At 41.3% G+C, this 15,753-nt stretch overlaps 1 protein-coding gene across 4 annotated transcripts in view; it reads left to right on the top strand.

Moving 5' to 3' along the window:
- The window catches only part of csmd2 (CUB and Sushi multiple domains 2), a 270,669-nt gene that overhangs the window by 232,131 nt on the left and 22,785 nt on the right, over window positions 1–15,753 (top strand). For all 4 annotated transcript variants that reach the window (XM_067611354.1, XM_067611356.1, XM_067611355.1 and 1 more), the window contains 8 exons: window positions 2,571–2,759; window positions 3,694–3,867; window positions 5,129–5,311; window positions 8,687–8,863; window positions 12,651–12,830; window positions 13,111–13,284; window positions 13,498–13,671; window positions 14,925–14,998. In XM_067611354.1, coding sequence (XP_067467455.1) covers window positions 2,571–2,759; window positions 3,694–3,867; window positions 5,129–5,311; window positions 8,687–8,863; window positions 12,651–12,830; window positions 13,111–13,284; window positions 13,498–13,671; window positions 14,925–14,998 — 1,325 coding nt within the window. The remainder of the gene's footprint in view (window positions 1–2,570; window positions 2,760–3,693; window positions 3,868–5,128; window positions 5,312–8,686; window positions 8,864–12,650; window positions 12,831–13,110; window positions 13,285–13,497; window positions 13,672–14,924; window positions 14,999–15,753) is intronic.

Here is a 15,753-nt window from a genome sequence, read left to right as displayed (position 1 = left end):
TGCAGACAGCCCAAAAACAATCACAGGATCCTTGAGCTTGAATAAAAGACAGCAGCCTTCGGGGACCTGCATCCTGGCTTTTGCTGAGAAAAAGAAATACCCTGTTCTGCTTTGAATGAGCAAAGCAAGGACTTTTAATTTGGCAGTGTTTTTCCCGACAAGCAGTGTATCTCGGCACCCGCATCTGTCTCTTAAGTCCCCACTAACTGAGGGCTTTCTGACAGGCGTAGAAAAGGGCTGCTTGTGAGGTCGGGGCCCCCGATTGTAACAAGACAGTGACAGAACCAGTGACGGATTGACTTATGAGTTTGTTTTAAATGAGGAGAGAAAGGATTTGGCCTTTTTTTTTTTTTTTTTTTAAGACATTTATGAAGGGATGAGGGGGTTACAAGTCTCAGAATCCTTCTTCAGTTAAAAAAAAAAAAGGGGAGAAGTACATTTGGTTGCTGCATACATAAGCAGGCGAGATTTTCTCCCAGACATATGCTTTAAATCTCTCCGCTCTAGTAGTGACATCATATTAGCATTGGCCTTGTTTCCATGCAGATGCTGACTCTGAGATGCATTTTGTTGCGTGTGGCTGTGTGTGTCGGTGGGTGAATGTGGGCGTCTGTTTTGATGGCACATTATCCTCACTGTTGATGTGGAGACATAAGTAGCTTAGAGGTCTTTTTGTCAATCAGATTTATCACCTTAATTACAGCATTCCAGACGTTTTTGGTGAGGCATGCTCTCCTGTCTGCCATGCACTTCCTTCCCGAGTGGAAAACTATAAGTGCTATGATGACATCTGCTTCATCTATCTCACCTCAGCCTTAGCTAAGCTGTACCATCAGCTTTTTCTTTTATAGGGAGAGAGAGTAGGTGATAGATAAAAAGGCAGGAAAAGAGGTGAGGGCTGGGCTGGAGTCAGTCAGACAAAGGTAATGATTTCCACGGTCCAGATTTTAGTCTGTAGGCTCCATCAATAATGCAGGGAGACCGGCCCAGCCAGTCTCCCATCCCTCTCTAATCACCACCAATTTGAGTCACAGCAACAGAGCCACACCACCACCTTCTTTGGATGACTCGTGTGTGTTTGTTTGTCTTTCAACAATAAAAGGCAAGAGACACCAGAGAGAGAAAAAAAAACACACTTTGACACACCACTTACAGGGCCGTTACTTGGCAGGAGACCAAGAGGAGGAGAGGGTGGCCGGGGTCCCCACTTCTGAGTGAAACAGAGATGAATTACCCCAGCCCTTCTTCCCCTCTCACTTTTATTCTTTTTTTTTTCCTTTCATCCTTTTGGCTTCCTCTCTCTCGCTGCCCAGTGGGCCACACAAAACATTTACCAGGAGGTCAGTTGTTTTAGATGACTGTTGGATCGCTTGTGAGCCTATGTTGCCCGAGCACATTTATTCAAAGCTGAATTCCAAGCTTGGAAAGTCTCACGCTGAAGCAGCTCCCCTGCTTCAAATACGCTTTGTAGTGTTAGTATGCGGTAAGTTGTAAATGATGGCACCACAGGTCAGCACTCTACTGGAAGGGATACATTATAATAGGTATTTGGGGGGTAATTTAGCTGTACTAGCCAGCTTGGGAGCATGAAAATGAGCAAACTTTTAGGCACATTAGCATACAATTGGTTCATCTTGGCTGTGGCAAAGGCACAATTGTGGGGGCGAGACTGGCAAAGCAAACTGGGGCATAATGGCTGCGTGGGCACTCTTAGACAGTGTTTTAGAAGCCATTAGAGTTTTGGCATCATAGTACACATTTAGTTGTAGTTCACATTATAGACTAAACAGCAACTGTTACTCAGTGTACTCTGACTTTGTTGAGGCAATGTAAGGTTTTGGTCTGTGTCTTGTATGAGATATCAAGATGGATTTGTGTTGGTAGCAGTCGTAGCCTGACATTCTGTCATGAATTTTAATATATTCTGCACCATCAGGGCCTCTTCCTCTCTAACTCTGTACCACACCTCCCTCGCTGTCCCTCGCTCCTCACTCATCCCTCATTCTCCCCTTCCCTAACTCTCTCCATCTGGTGCTAAACTGACATGGTGCCTCTTCTCCTGTGAGCTCTCCATCCATCACCATCTCTGCACCACGGCGGCCAGCAGGAGACTGGCTCTAATGAAGCAAATGTTTATTTCCGGAGTCTGCCTCCCACTTCATTTGGATTGGGGCGGATGGATGGATGCTGGATGGGTGGAAGTAGAAGATGAGGACAGGAATGGAAAGATACTGTAGAAAGAAATCAAGAAAGGCAATGTTTGTAGACTGAATGTAGAATATTCTCTGTATGGGTGTCATATACATATATTGTAAAATACAGGATATTATCATAATCAGATAAGTCTCCCCTCTTGTTTCCAGCCAAAGACTTTTTACATCTTATTGTCAAAGAAAGATGGAAAAATGTCAATACACTTCTTTTATTTTCTGTCAACATGACTCACAAATTGTCTTGTGAAGCCATCATCACCAGATTTAACAGTTGGTTAAATTGAACCTGAAATGCTAACACAATGTCCTTTTTCTCGCTGTCTTTTTCATTCTCCCCTCTGGATCCCAATTCTTCAGTTGTGAATTGCACAGAGCCAGGCCATGTAGAGAACAGCATTAAGCAGGTGCTTCCCAGCGGGCCACATCGCTACAGCTTCCAGACCACCGTGTCGTACCGCTGTAACCCCGGCTACTACCTGTTGGGCACCAGCTCCATCTCCTGTCAGGGGGACGGTACCTGGGACCGCTCCCTGCCCAAGTGCCTGTGTGAGTACTTAAGGAGTTGGTTGTAAGTGGCACTGCATGATGTTAACTTTTCTGTGTACTGGAAAAGAGGACACTTTACACAATAATGTGGTTTGTACCCCCGCGTCAATTGATGCATTTAACAAAATGGAAGTGTATCTGTTCTGTAAGAAAACACTTCCTATGCGAAGTGGCCTCTCTCTCCAGTTCTCCAGAGGTCCCCCATCATTGAAAGGGTGCTGGAGACAGGCTGTCATATCCTGAAAAACTGTTTTATGGTAAATGTACCCATTCACAGAGCCAGGGCTGCGTATGAACACCAGATTTTTTTTCAGCGCACACACAGAACAGACAGCTAGTGAATCGTGAGGAGATATTTGCTGAATTTGACAAAAAGTGTTTTGAATAATCTTTCTCCAGAATCACTGACTCTACCTTTAAGTTAAACATCATTTTTGTGACAAAAGTGAGATGGGAAGACAACAAAAAATCGGGAAACCTTACTGTGTAATGACAGTTAAAGCTGCAATTTTTAAAAAAAAAATTAATTATTTCATATTTCAATTTTATGATTAACTGATTAATTGTTTACTCTATATTTTTTGTTTGTTTCTTGATCCACTAATCAATTAACTGACTAATCATTTTAGCCCCAGTTAATTTGCCTCCATTTGTAGAAAGAAATTAAGTCCTCTATTTGTTTTCCAAACAGGCTGAGTACAAATAAGTCTCTTAGTTGGTTGGATTGTTCTTTGGTATAATGTGGTCTAATATTGAGAAATGTAGTGCTAACCAACACCAAACCAGTGTAAGCCAACATTATTACACTGTATAAATCATTTACAAAGAAATATATCCGATATTTAGTGTATTTATTTATTCTTCACCATTTGCTTAAAACATTTTTACTTGTTCATTAATCTCTTTCTCTCACCTTTCTGCTCTGATTGGACAGTGGTGCTGTGTGACCGCCCCAGCATGCCACCGTATGCCCAGATCTCAGGCGACCGTCGGACAGTAGGCTCAGTCATCCGCTACAGCTGCATCGGCCAGCGTACCATCATCGGCAACACGACGCGCATGTGCCAGCTGGATGGCCAGTGGAGCGGCTCACCACCACACTGCTCTGGTACGGAAAACTACACCCAGATTGACTCTGACGGTTTGGATGATGATGAAACTGAAAATAACCCTGTTTTGGGAAAACAGCGTCTAACTCGATTTTTAAGATCAACTTAAAGAAAAAGATTGGAGCTAGCAACATTCCATCATATTTGGAGCTATGTGCTGTTGTGGCCCGTTTTCTCATCCTCTTCCTTCTTTCTTCCTCTAATACTTGATTAATTCAAATGTAATATCACCATCCAGTCACACCGATGCCCTCATAATGCCAGGCCAACAAATAAAAGAGTTTGGGTGGCAGCCGTTAGCAGGTAATGAGCGAAGTAGGTGGACCAAAGATGGAGCTGCCTGTCTGCTTCACAGGCCTCAAGGGCAAAGAGAGTGTCCTCCATAAAACTGCTTTAATCTACTCATATTAGACTGAGGAACAGGGACACCCACACCTCAGCTGGGTTATGGACCGCTATAAAGACATCAGCCCCCATATACTCTCTCCCCTTACAGCGATTCGCTCCAGGGCTCCTAGTATACTCACACATGTGAAAGGCCATGGGGTGTCCACACATGCTAATGCATATCCACAAATACCAACATATTCACAAAGGTGTGACAGAGACGCACACAAACAAAAAATATGACCGAGATGCACAAACTACCACACACACCCATAAGCCAGCTGACAATAAAATACCATGCTGACAGTTTAATGTCACGATTCACAACATTCATATATATCCCAGGGATTGTTAGTGTTCTCTCAACGGGCAACAAACATGACCTTTTTATAAAGATTTGCCCAACTTTCTTAGCTATGCACTATTAAAGTGATGTTGACCAGCACCTTATAAAAGGAGGAGCGTGAACAGTACACAGCATTACAAAATGGTTTGTGATTGTTTTAAATGAAGGATATGGACCTATGAAGCAAGAACCGGTATATGACAGTTCAATCAAATGAGAAATTGTTTTGTTATTGAACATTTTTTGCATGTTGAACACATAGATATAATAAAACTTAATATATTTGGGAAGCTAGTCATTCCTTAGGGAGGAAGGGAAATATTAGTTTCCTGTTGGATTGATTGGTTGGGAGGGGGTTCCGTGCCCCTGTTCTAATCACATCATTATTATTGTGTTTTAATATGAAAACATCACTCGTGTGGAGAATACATTTCAAGTGTAGTCTCATCTTGTAAAAAAATATAAGCTATATTTATCGATACATTTGTCAGATTTCATTTATTTTTACCTTTTTTTCACCTTTCCAGGAGAATCTGCTGGGCTGTGCGGAGACCCAGGTGTTCCTGTGCACGGTATCCGTCTGGGGGAAGAGTTTACAGTGGGCAGTGTTGTTCGCTTCAGCTGTGAGCCTGGCTACATGCTGAAAGGTTCACCAGAGAGAACCTGCCTGGCCAATGGGACCTGGCTTGGTACTCAACCTGAGTGTCATGGTAAGGAATACATACATGTATATACAGTGTTTTTTCTTTCTTCTCTGGAAAACATGGACGAGTAGGGGCAGGTTCAGTTCTTTTTAAAAAGGGAAATGAAGGGTGTGCACCAATTAAACTGTAGGATAACAGCACACAGCAAAGTTTTTGCCTAGAGTGCTAGAAAGGAGACTCCAGCCAATTATCAAACTTTGGTTTCAGGAGGAGAGATGTGTTCCTGTCACTTCACCCTCACAGAGATACTGGGGCGGTCATGGGAGGTCACCAGTCAATCCACATGTGTTTTGTATACTTGGACAAAATCAATTTGTCCTGTGGCAGTAGCTGCGGGAATGAGTGGTACTGAGATCATTCCTCCCGGCCATCTGGTCCTTGTATGACCTAAGAGCTGTGTACACATACTTAAGTCAAGTAAGTTCACAGTGGACTAGACTCCACAAAGCCTGTGCATTATCAGTGATTTTGTTAGTGATTTTTAGAGACAGAATCTCAAGGTTACTGCCCAAAGTGAAGGAGTTTAAGAATGTTGGAGTGTTGTGAGGTGATGGTAAGATGAGATCAATAGGTGGATCGGGGTGATATCCACCAATTTTTGGTGAAGAGGTAGCTGAACACTGAGGTGCAGCTCTCAATTTAGCAGTCAACTTATGTTCCTGGTCTCACCCACAGTATGGCTTTGAACTTTTAGTAGTGACTATACGAATAAAACTCGTTAGTAACAGGGTGAGGAGATTGGATATCAAGAAGGAGCTTGGAGTTGAACAGCTGCTCCTTTGCGTCGAAAGCAGCCAGTTGAGATTGTTCAGGAATCTGATCAGGATGCCCTCCCCTAAGTATTCTGGACACGTCCAACTGGAGACCCCGGAGCAGACCCAGAAGGCAATAGAGGGATTACATATCCCATCTGGCCTGGAAATGCCTTAGGATTCCTTATGAGGAGCTGGGGAAAATCATATGTGGGCTACTGCTTAAATTGCTACCATTGCAATATAAACCTTGACCAGTGTTGGAAAACAAATGAGAGTAAATGGGTGGACTTCTTAGGGGAAAAAAAGAGCAGTAATGAATGAACACAATATCTGACAGACCAGCTGGGGAGTTGAAAATGATGTTCACTGAACTGTAAACCCTAACCCTGCACTGTAGACATATAGAGGACATCTACCACACAGTAACTTGTATCCCTAAAGCAATCTTGAAACATTTTGTTTAATTACTCCTACTGCATTAGTTTCACAAACATTTTCATGCATAGATTTTTATCATAGTTTCAGGACTTCTAGAAACCCAAATAATATCCTCAATTGGAGTCAGCTGTGGCCTTGGTAAATGTTTTAAAATGTGGTTACTTTGCTAATAAGTATTTATATTTCATCATCCCTACATTTTGATGTAGCTAGCTGATCTCAGACAAATGTTTTCACTGAGCTTCACATTTTAAGCTCTTCTTCACTCGCAGATTGTGGCAAGTACCGTATGTTCCAATCACTGATTGTGTAATTAGCCGCTGCCTTAACAAATTGAATCAAAGACACATTGCAAAATATGCATGTGTTTGCAAAAATGGAAAACTGTGATTGAGCAAGAGAAATTGGGACTCATAATAGAGAATGTTTTATGTATCGACTAAACACCACAAGGTTTTTAATTTTTCTCCTTCTGCAAGATTGAATCCATTCTGCGGGCGCCACCTGAAAAAGCAAATTCTCTGAATGTGTACTATGTGTGCAAAGAGACGAGCAATCCATCTTGGTCTTGTGGCCCTACACTTTCCATTGTTATTGCTGAGAAAGGACAAAGACTTTACAAATGCTGAAAGAACTATTGTGCAATCCTTCTTTTTCTACTGTGGAACATCTTGTATTCAGCAGAAAAAGTAAAACAGAGAGAGGACGTCAAGGATGATCTCAAGAGGTGATCTTGTGCAAACACTGAAGTTGGAGTTGTTTAAATTGAACTTGATGTACATCATTAGTAAATCAATTACTGTCAGTGGTGTGCATGGTTTATTTGTGTTAAACAGTAGTCCTTCACCTGTTGAAGACATTCAGCATCTGCTCTCATATTTGGTTTCATATCAACTTTACAATTATTAATAATGTGTTCTTTTTCATTGTGTCTAACCTGTTTTTTTTGTTTGTTTTTCTTTTAAATTTATTTAACACTAAAGTGATAAAACCATCCATAAACTTGGTTCAATTTTACACCTTTGAGTTGGTAAGTTCTACCATCCTCAGTTATATAATATTTCTTTTTCCTAGCTTTTTTCTTCTTATCCATGATCACATGGCCCCCTTTCCTTCCCTCATCCTTGTATACATTGTGCCTATTTCCAGAAGCTTCATCCTGTCTCCCAGGCTGTTTTCTCTTGTGCTCTTAACACCCCCCTCCACACACACACACACACACACACACACACATACATTCATCCCCCTCTCTCCACACCACCACCTCTCTCCCTTGCCTCACTCTGTCTCGTTCCTTTCTGGTGTGTGGTATGCCCACTAGCTGAGGTTGCCCACCTGTTCTCAGTTGGCACAGACTTCAAGGGCCAGGCCACATCTGGTCATTACGGGAGGGCAATGCCCACGGGGCTCTGAGGGCCCGGGGCAAGCTGGAGACTGTAATGAACAGAACCATCGCTGGCGGCCGGACAGACACCAAGGGATTTTCTGAGCAAAGGATATGCCCATCAAAGCAGAGTTACTTATGAAGTAGGAAGCATGGGAAGATGATGAGGGTGGTGGTAGGGTTGGACAGATGAAAAAAAGTGAGGGAAAGGAAAACAAACTGAGTGAAAACGCATACCACACAGGTGAAGGAGTATAAAGGAATTTATTAGAAAACCCACCATCATTTGTGTACTTTTTAGAATAAGTCTTATTAAAATACATATCAGGAGTACTATAAACATGCTCTAAGTCATATAAGGAACGGATCTTCATGGTTCCCTGAAAATACTCTACAGAAGAACACTGACTGGAAGTTATACTGTATTTTACACAGCTTTATTTACTACTATATTGCTGGGTACAAAAATGTAATTTGAAGTTTTTGGCAATTCGGTTGGTGGACAGGTTAAATAGAGATAAGCTGATAGAAAAAAGGAGTGAAATGAGGAGAGAGTAAGGTTGAGGAGAATTTCTCATATATAATTAAGACTTCCGTCTCTGATCTTTCCAAAAAGGCTTCGATAATGCAAAGTCTTCAATGGTACTGCGCCAAGTGTCTTCAAACCTGTACTTTCCTCCTCTATTTTACACCACACACACATAATACATGTACACTTTCCCCTCTGGTCACTTAGGAATTAGTCTGTAAATGAACAGTATCTAATCCTTTCTGCTTCTGTCTCTTTTTCTCTCTTGTTCTCAGTGATTTCCTGTGGAAACCCGGGAACTCCGAGGAATTCCCAGATCCTGATCCACGATGGCCTAACGTTTTCCAGATCCATTACTTATGCTTGCAGGGAGGGTTACTACTCTACTGGCCTGCTCACCCGACACTGTACTGTAAACGGGACCTGGACCGGCAACATGCCCGAGTGCTCCGGTAATTAACAGCTCTTACAGAGAAAGAGCCTCAGTGAATCTATATGTAGTGCTTATCTTTTGATTCATATTTAAATGGAAATTCATGCTCAGTTGAGGATGATTTCCCTTTTATTGGCTTTTACACAGCTCTGAGTTGTCTACCTGCTGGCCTCTCATCTTTATATGTACTGCAACGGTAGTTCACACTTTGCAGTTTGGTGAACAGTTCTGACACCAGCAGAATACATATCCATGCCGTTTTAGATAATCGTAATGCAGGTTAAATAGGAAATAATCCGCAAGAATTGCAGGAGAACATGGAAGTCATATTAACCACCTGTAATAGCAGATTTTTGTATGAAATTTTTGTATGGCACAGGTCTGACTGACAGTGCTTTATCATCATGTCTCACAAAATGCACACAGTTGCTGTACAAAGCCAGGAGACCCTAGAAAATAGAGGTCACCAGTTTCTTCTGAATGGAGAGGATAAAACCTAAGCAGCACCATTATGGATTTCAGAACTCAGTAATCCATAGGAGTGAAAGGGTACATGTGAACGCACTTTGATAGTACACCCTCACTGACTCAAGGGGCTGTGAATACAAGCACTTTTAGTTGAATGATTTCTACTTTATTGAGAAAAAAAAAAGTAAAAACACACGTTATTTAGTAGTGTACAGCAGTGTACTATTCACCAGAAGGCTTTGGGAGTAACGGAATACATGGAACAGCGTTATGTAATTAGGATACAGAAAAAGGTAACTATTCCGTTAAAGTTACAGAAAAAAGGACGTATCAGATTACCGATACATTTAGTAAAAATGGAGATTATTAGCAGATTTACAATTTTATGATACATTTTAAAATAAAGAACGATACTACCATGCACTGTAAAAGTCCAAAACGTAAGCAAAACAAGAACAAGAGAGCAAAATAACTTGCTTGATCCATGATGGTGTGAGAAGAGGATGATACCACAAGACGTGCGCAGGTTCCGCACAGCAGACGCACGTACACACACTTCACACACAGTGAACTTACGTACGTAGAGTAAGCAGGGACTGTCATTACGCACTATGGCAGTCCCAAAGACTCGTAGAAATATGTTAAAAGAGAGCTTGAGTATATAACAGCTTGTAGCGCACGTAACAGCTCTCCACCGAGATCACTGTGTGTGCGTAATGTATCCAGAGCTGTGTGTCATTGATCGCCGAGCACGTTCACTACTGAATGAGTTATAGAAAACTCAGACATATCACGTAGATAGAACTGAATAAAAGGACATGATGAAACCCATGATGCCGTTGCACATATGTCTGCCACTGCCATTCTTCTGAGAAGAGCTGTGGAGGAGGACAAAGCTCTCGTAGAGTGAGCACAATACCCAGTGGGAGGTCTCCCCCCACTGCGACATACGGTGTACCTGTGTGATAGCTTCACACAGCCAGTGGGCCAAGCGCTGTTTCATCAGAGGCTTTCCCTGAGAACGTTCTCTGTAATGCACATTATGTGTTGTGCACTTTGATTGTAGGTCTATAGGCTATTTTCTGAATTTGCTTAAAGAAAAGTCATTTTTCTTTAAAAAAAACACTGAGCAGAGGACACATGTCTGATGCTAAAAATCTTGGTTTCCCCATTTTCTTCTCTAAGGTTGAATCGTTCTGTTGTCTTACAGAATACATTTAAGTTAAAGTCATCTTACTGATAATTCTTTTCTCTTGTCTTTATCGCATACTTGGTATTGAGGTAATCCAAACGTAACAGAAAGCTATCAAGTTATGTTACTTTAATATTTTGATACTTGGATTACGTTACTGACTACATTTTTTTAACAGGTAATTAGTAGGGATGCACGATATACTGTTATTTCCAATAACAGCTCTAAAATGAAATATCGGCATCGGCCATTTCTGCCGATTATGAGAGGCCAATTTGTTGCCTTCTCCTCCTCCGCCTGACTGTGCTTCCCTGCACGGGCTGTTTCACCCTGACGATCCTGGTGCTTCCTCCGCAAGCTCCACCTCACTCAAGCTGCCCGTCAGACCCGCTGCTTCTTCCCACTTTAACTTGAACAACAAACTGGGGCTCGGCGCTCTGACTCCACATGCAGAACCGGGGCTAACGTTAGCTGGGAGGCTAGAAGAGGCTAGCTGGCTGTGCTTCCCTGCTGCGGCTAATGCTCTGCTAGCTTCTCAGCTAACGTTAGCCTCGGCTTTCAATGTGGGTTCAACCAGAGCACCGAGCCCCGGTTTGTTATTCAGGTTAAAGTGGGAAGACGGGCAGCTTGAGTGAAGTGGAGCCTGCGGAGGAGGCACCGGGACTGTCAGGATGAAATGAAACAGTCCGTTGAGGAGCTGCTAAATTCGGCTGCACAGATAGGAAACACCTCGGCTGACAGGATGTACCACTCTGGTTTTTTTTTGGGGGGGGGGGGTCTTTTTGGTTTATAACGGCAGTTGGCAACCAGCATATTAGGTGCATTACTGCCACTTTCTGCTCCGGAGTGTGGACCAGAGATTAAATCCTACACATTAATCCTGTTTGTCTAATGAACTCAAAGTCAACTCTGCTGCTCCACCCACTTGGCAGGTTCATTAAAGTTTTAAGGCTGAGTTCCTGAACTCCAGTCTTCTTAAATTCTTCCTTCATATATTGTCTTTCTTGGCAAAAAATCCAATATCGTGCATCCCTAGTTATTAGTAATTGTATCAGAATACATTTTTAAAGTAACCCTCCCAACTGTGTTCATGAGCAATAATCTAAGAATATTATTATAAAACAGGAGACGTTATCTCACTGTGTCTCCACCCTGTAAGTATTGTTATAGGGTTAATAGTCCTAGATAGACATTGTGGCTCCACACATCACACTCTTACCAGCCCAATGGACATATATGTGCTTGCTCAGTCAAGAGGAGACATTACACCTCCAAGAGGCCCAGTTTCCTTACTCCACTGGGAATTTCGCTGGCACGTTAGTCATATGCAGTTAATAATGCCTTTTTGTCCCAAGGCAACTTAATACAAGTTGTCCTTCTGTACCCTGGATTTTCCATCTCAGACATTTACAGCAGGGCTGTGCTATGATGCTGCTGAGTCACACAGTGGAATTCTCACTGTTGTTACTCAATCATACTGTTTTCCCTGCAGGATGTAAAAGAATAATTTAGGAGAAATGTGGTTCATTTTTAAGCTTTAGGGAGGTACTGTAGTGAAATACCCTTTGCAAAATGTAGTCTCTGCATCCTAAAAGCTCTAAACCAGACAAAGTACAAGGACAGTTCTTTCACATAAGTCTTAAGTCACTTTGTGGGTGACTGTGATTGAAGAGTTTGTCAGTTGTAGAGTAAGTAATATTTTTATGCATATATGCGGTAGAAATATATTGTCCAACAGCGGATGTCCATGAATGAATGCTAATTACCTGTGAAGATGCATAAACTATGTTGCTTTTTCAATTGTCAAGTTTTGTTTGTGAGGTGGACTGCTTGGGTCGAGTGCACATAACAGTTCATTAACTCTGAGGACCCATCTTTAGTGCAATTTTAAATTTGTTTGTTTACTTGCTTGTATTTCATCCTAAGTGTGTGATATTGATTTCCTGCTTTATTGAGTACAATGAAACGCAAAGCAAATTAAATCATCAAATAATATGGTTTAGACATAATATCCTCTTGAATTGTTTCTGTTTTCATTAGCCAAACACACTATCTCATCACCTCAGTCCTTGTGTTCCACTAGGTCTGTGTTCATTGTTCAATTATATTACCCCTTTCATTTGTTCTTACTTTTTTATCCATGCAGTAATCAATTGTGGTGACCCTGGAGTGCCAGCCAATGGGGTCAGGTTGGGGAGTGATTTCACCTACAACCACACCGTCAGTTTCCAGTGTTCTCCTGGTTTCACCATGGATGCTGACCGGGCCTCCACTCTCATCTGCACCAAGGATCGCACTTGGAATGGCACCAAACCTCTCTGTAAAGGTATAGTTATGCAGGATGACATGAATTACAATATGGTAATGAGATGAATATAGAAGATGACTTAAGCTACAGAAAAGGAGCAAGAAGTGATCATGAAAGGAGCAAATTTTGGGTGGGTTACATAATTCTTCCACCCTGGCCTCTTGACATTATTTCAGAACTATATTTTCTTCATCATTTTAAATTATACTGATGGTTACTTAGACTGAAAAGCACCACATAATTTAACCTAATTTGCAAAATACATAAAATCCTCCAATTTCTCTGTGTCTCCTTGTAGCGATTGTCTGTGGTCCACCACCCACCATCCCTAATGGACAGGTTGTTGGTACAGACTTTACCTGGGGCTCCAGCATCAGCTACTCATGCAACCAAGGTTACCAGCTGTCCTTGCCCACTGTGTTAACATGCCAGGGCAGCGGCAACTGGAGTGGCGAGAAACCTCAGTGCTTCCGTAAGTGGCACCATGCTGTAATTATATTACATGTCATTGATGTCTGTCCAACCTTTCTGTTATCCAAGTATGTTAAGTATAAACACAGTATGTCCCTTGTGGGATATTTCACCCCCCTTTGAAAATATCCTATTAAAACCCAACATGGTTAGTGGGTCACCTCACATTCTCCTGTTTCTCACATTCTCCATCATTCTGTTTTTGTCTTTGCAGCTGTGTTCTGTGGTGACCCAGGGATGCCGGCCCAGGGGAAGAGGGAGGACAGAGGCTTTACCTACCTTTCTTCCGTCTCCTTCTCCTGCTACACTCCCCTCGTCCTGGTGGGCTCTACCAGGAGATACTGCCAATATGATGGCACCTGGAGTGGCACGCAACCCTCTTGTATAGGTAAGTTAGTTCCTCTATTTATGATATGTTCTAACTTATTGAGTATGTACAGTATTTGGTATGATCAAAGTAATGACTTGAAAGAGTGTTGTGATTGCTTGCACCAGTATGTACTCCATGTCATTACTTTCAGGTAACATTTTAACGGTACAGTATTAGAGTGGGATAAGCTTCCAATTAGCTGATTTTTGCATTGCGCTCCCTTATGCTTACTCTTTTGGTCTTGATTGACTTTTGCAACAAGGAAAGAATAACAAGCATTTGACCTAACAAACAAGCTATATTGATTCTGTTTTTCAATTATGATAATTAATTAAAACAACCCAATGTTTATTTCTCCTATTTCAGAATGACCATATATTCAGCCAAATCTTTCATCTACACTGGCACAGTGCAGACATACAGTAGTGTGGAGATACTTAAGGTCTAGTAATGCAAGACTGCATGAGTATCAAACTTTATTCTTTTGTTTTGGCCCTGTGCCAGCAGAACATATTGGTCCCCACTGCAATAAACCTCCCTTAAGCAATAAACATACTTAAACAAGGAAGAGTAATACCATTTCACTTACAAGGCACACATGTGTATGCTGCAGTAAGAAGCACTCAAGGAAATCTGAACATGTGGTCAGATAGAAATTCCAGATCAAATGAAATGCAATGTTTCAGCCCTTAGGTTTGTTTTGGTATTTGGAGTGCTGTAAAATATTCACACATGCAAACCTTTTACACAATAACAGTTAGTTTAAACATGAATTCATTATAGCCAAAAGTCACAAGTAATTCCACTACCTATGCATTATTTATCAGCCACTTTGTTTAACGATTGTTGAAAAGCTATAGTGCATGCCATGTGTGAATTAATTGATTAACAGGGTGTGTACTAATAAGGCCTGCGAGTTTGTCATTGTGTTGTAAGCTGCTTTGAGAAGGGATTGAGAGTGTGCTCAGATCACTAATAAATACTTTGAAGGATTTCTCTGTGTGAGTGTGCGGGCGGATGTTCACTCACACGTGTGCATTGTAGGTGCGTTCATGTGTATGCGTGCCTGGTTGTCTGCATACAGTAATTTATGGCCTTCACTCCCACAGTCAGTTTTTCATGCCAGGCCTGTGAAAATGCAATTTCCCATACAATGACTCTAAGGGATATATCTATTTGTTGTGGATGACATGTATATATTGAATGGAATCTGCTTTAACATGCAAATAGTTATCATAGAATTGTTGTGTGTGTGTGTCTGTGTGTTTCAGATCCTACTCACACTACCTGTGGAGACCCAGGCATTCCTCTCTTTGGAAATCAGAACAACAGTCAAGGCTATCAGGTGTGAATATGTGGTCAAACAGGAAATTGAACAGAACAATCAATTAGAAACCTTTCTATGTGCCATTCTTTATGTGGACCACTTCAGAGAAAAAATATTAAAGCCCGAAAGAGTGTTTCTGCTAATGTATTTTCTTCCATTATTACTGCAACTTACATTTTGTCACAGTGTGGACGGCAATGATAAATCAATACTGATGTTATGAGAAAGTACACCTCTCAGCTCCAGACCCTTCTTTCTAGTTATACTATAACTATGTTAATAATGTTTTTTTCTGGGCTCATTTGTTATATTCTATAGAGAATTACAGGGGGCAGGGTAGGTTAATTGTGTGTATTGTTATTCTATCCACATAACAAAAGACATAATTCAAAATAATTTAATATTGAAAAGGACACATTTTATGATAATACATTTGAGTAGCATTATTACTCTCCTCAGCCCTATTATTTCAAATTCATGTTTATAAATACTAATATGTTAACAATATATGAAGAAATATATTTACTATTCATTTTCATCCCCACACAATATAAAACCAATGTTGAAAATTCAACAAAATTATATCCTTTCATCTTCCATAACGATCCAATGAACCATGTCAGAATTCTTATTAATTCTTTCATTTTATAGGCACATATAATGAGCTATCCTTACTTGGAAATGACAGCAAAGTTTATCCTCACCAGGTAGAGGTATTCCAACTACCAATAAAAGTACTTACAGCTCCAAGAGCGTAAAAAGAGGATGTGTAA

The sequence above is a fragment of the Thunnus thynnus genome, chromosome 15 (genome assembly GCF_963924715.1).
Source record: "Thunnus thynnus chromosome 15, fThuThy2.1, whole genome shotgun sequence".
NCBI classification, from domain to species: domain Eukaryota; kingdom Metazoa; phylum Chordata; class Actinopteri; order Scombriformes; family Scombridae; genus Thunnus; species Thunnus thynnus.
This window is presented reverse-complemented; position numbering and strand designations above follow the sequence as displayed.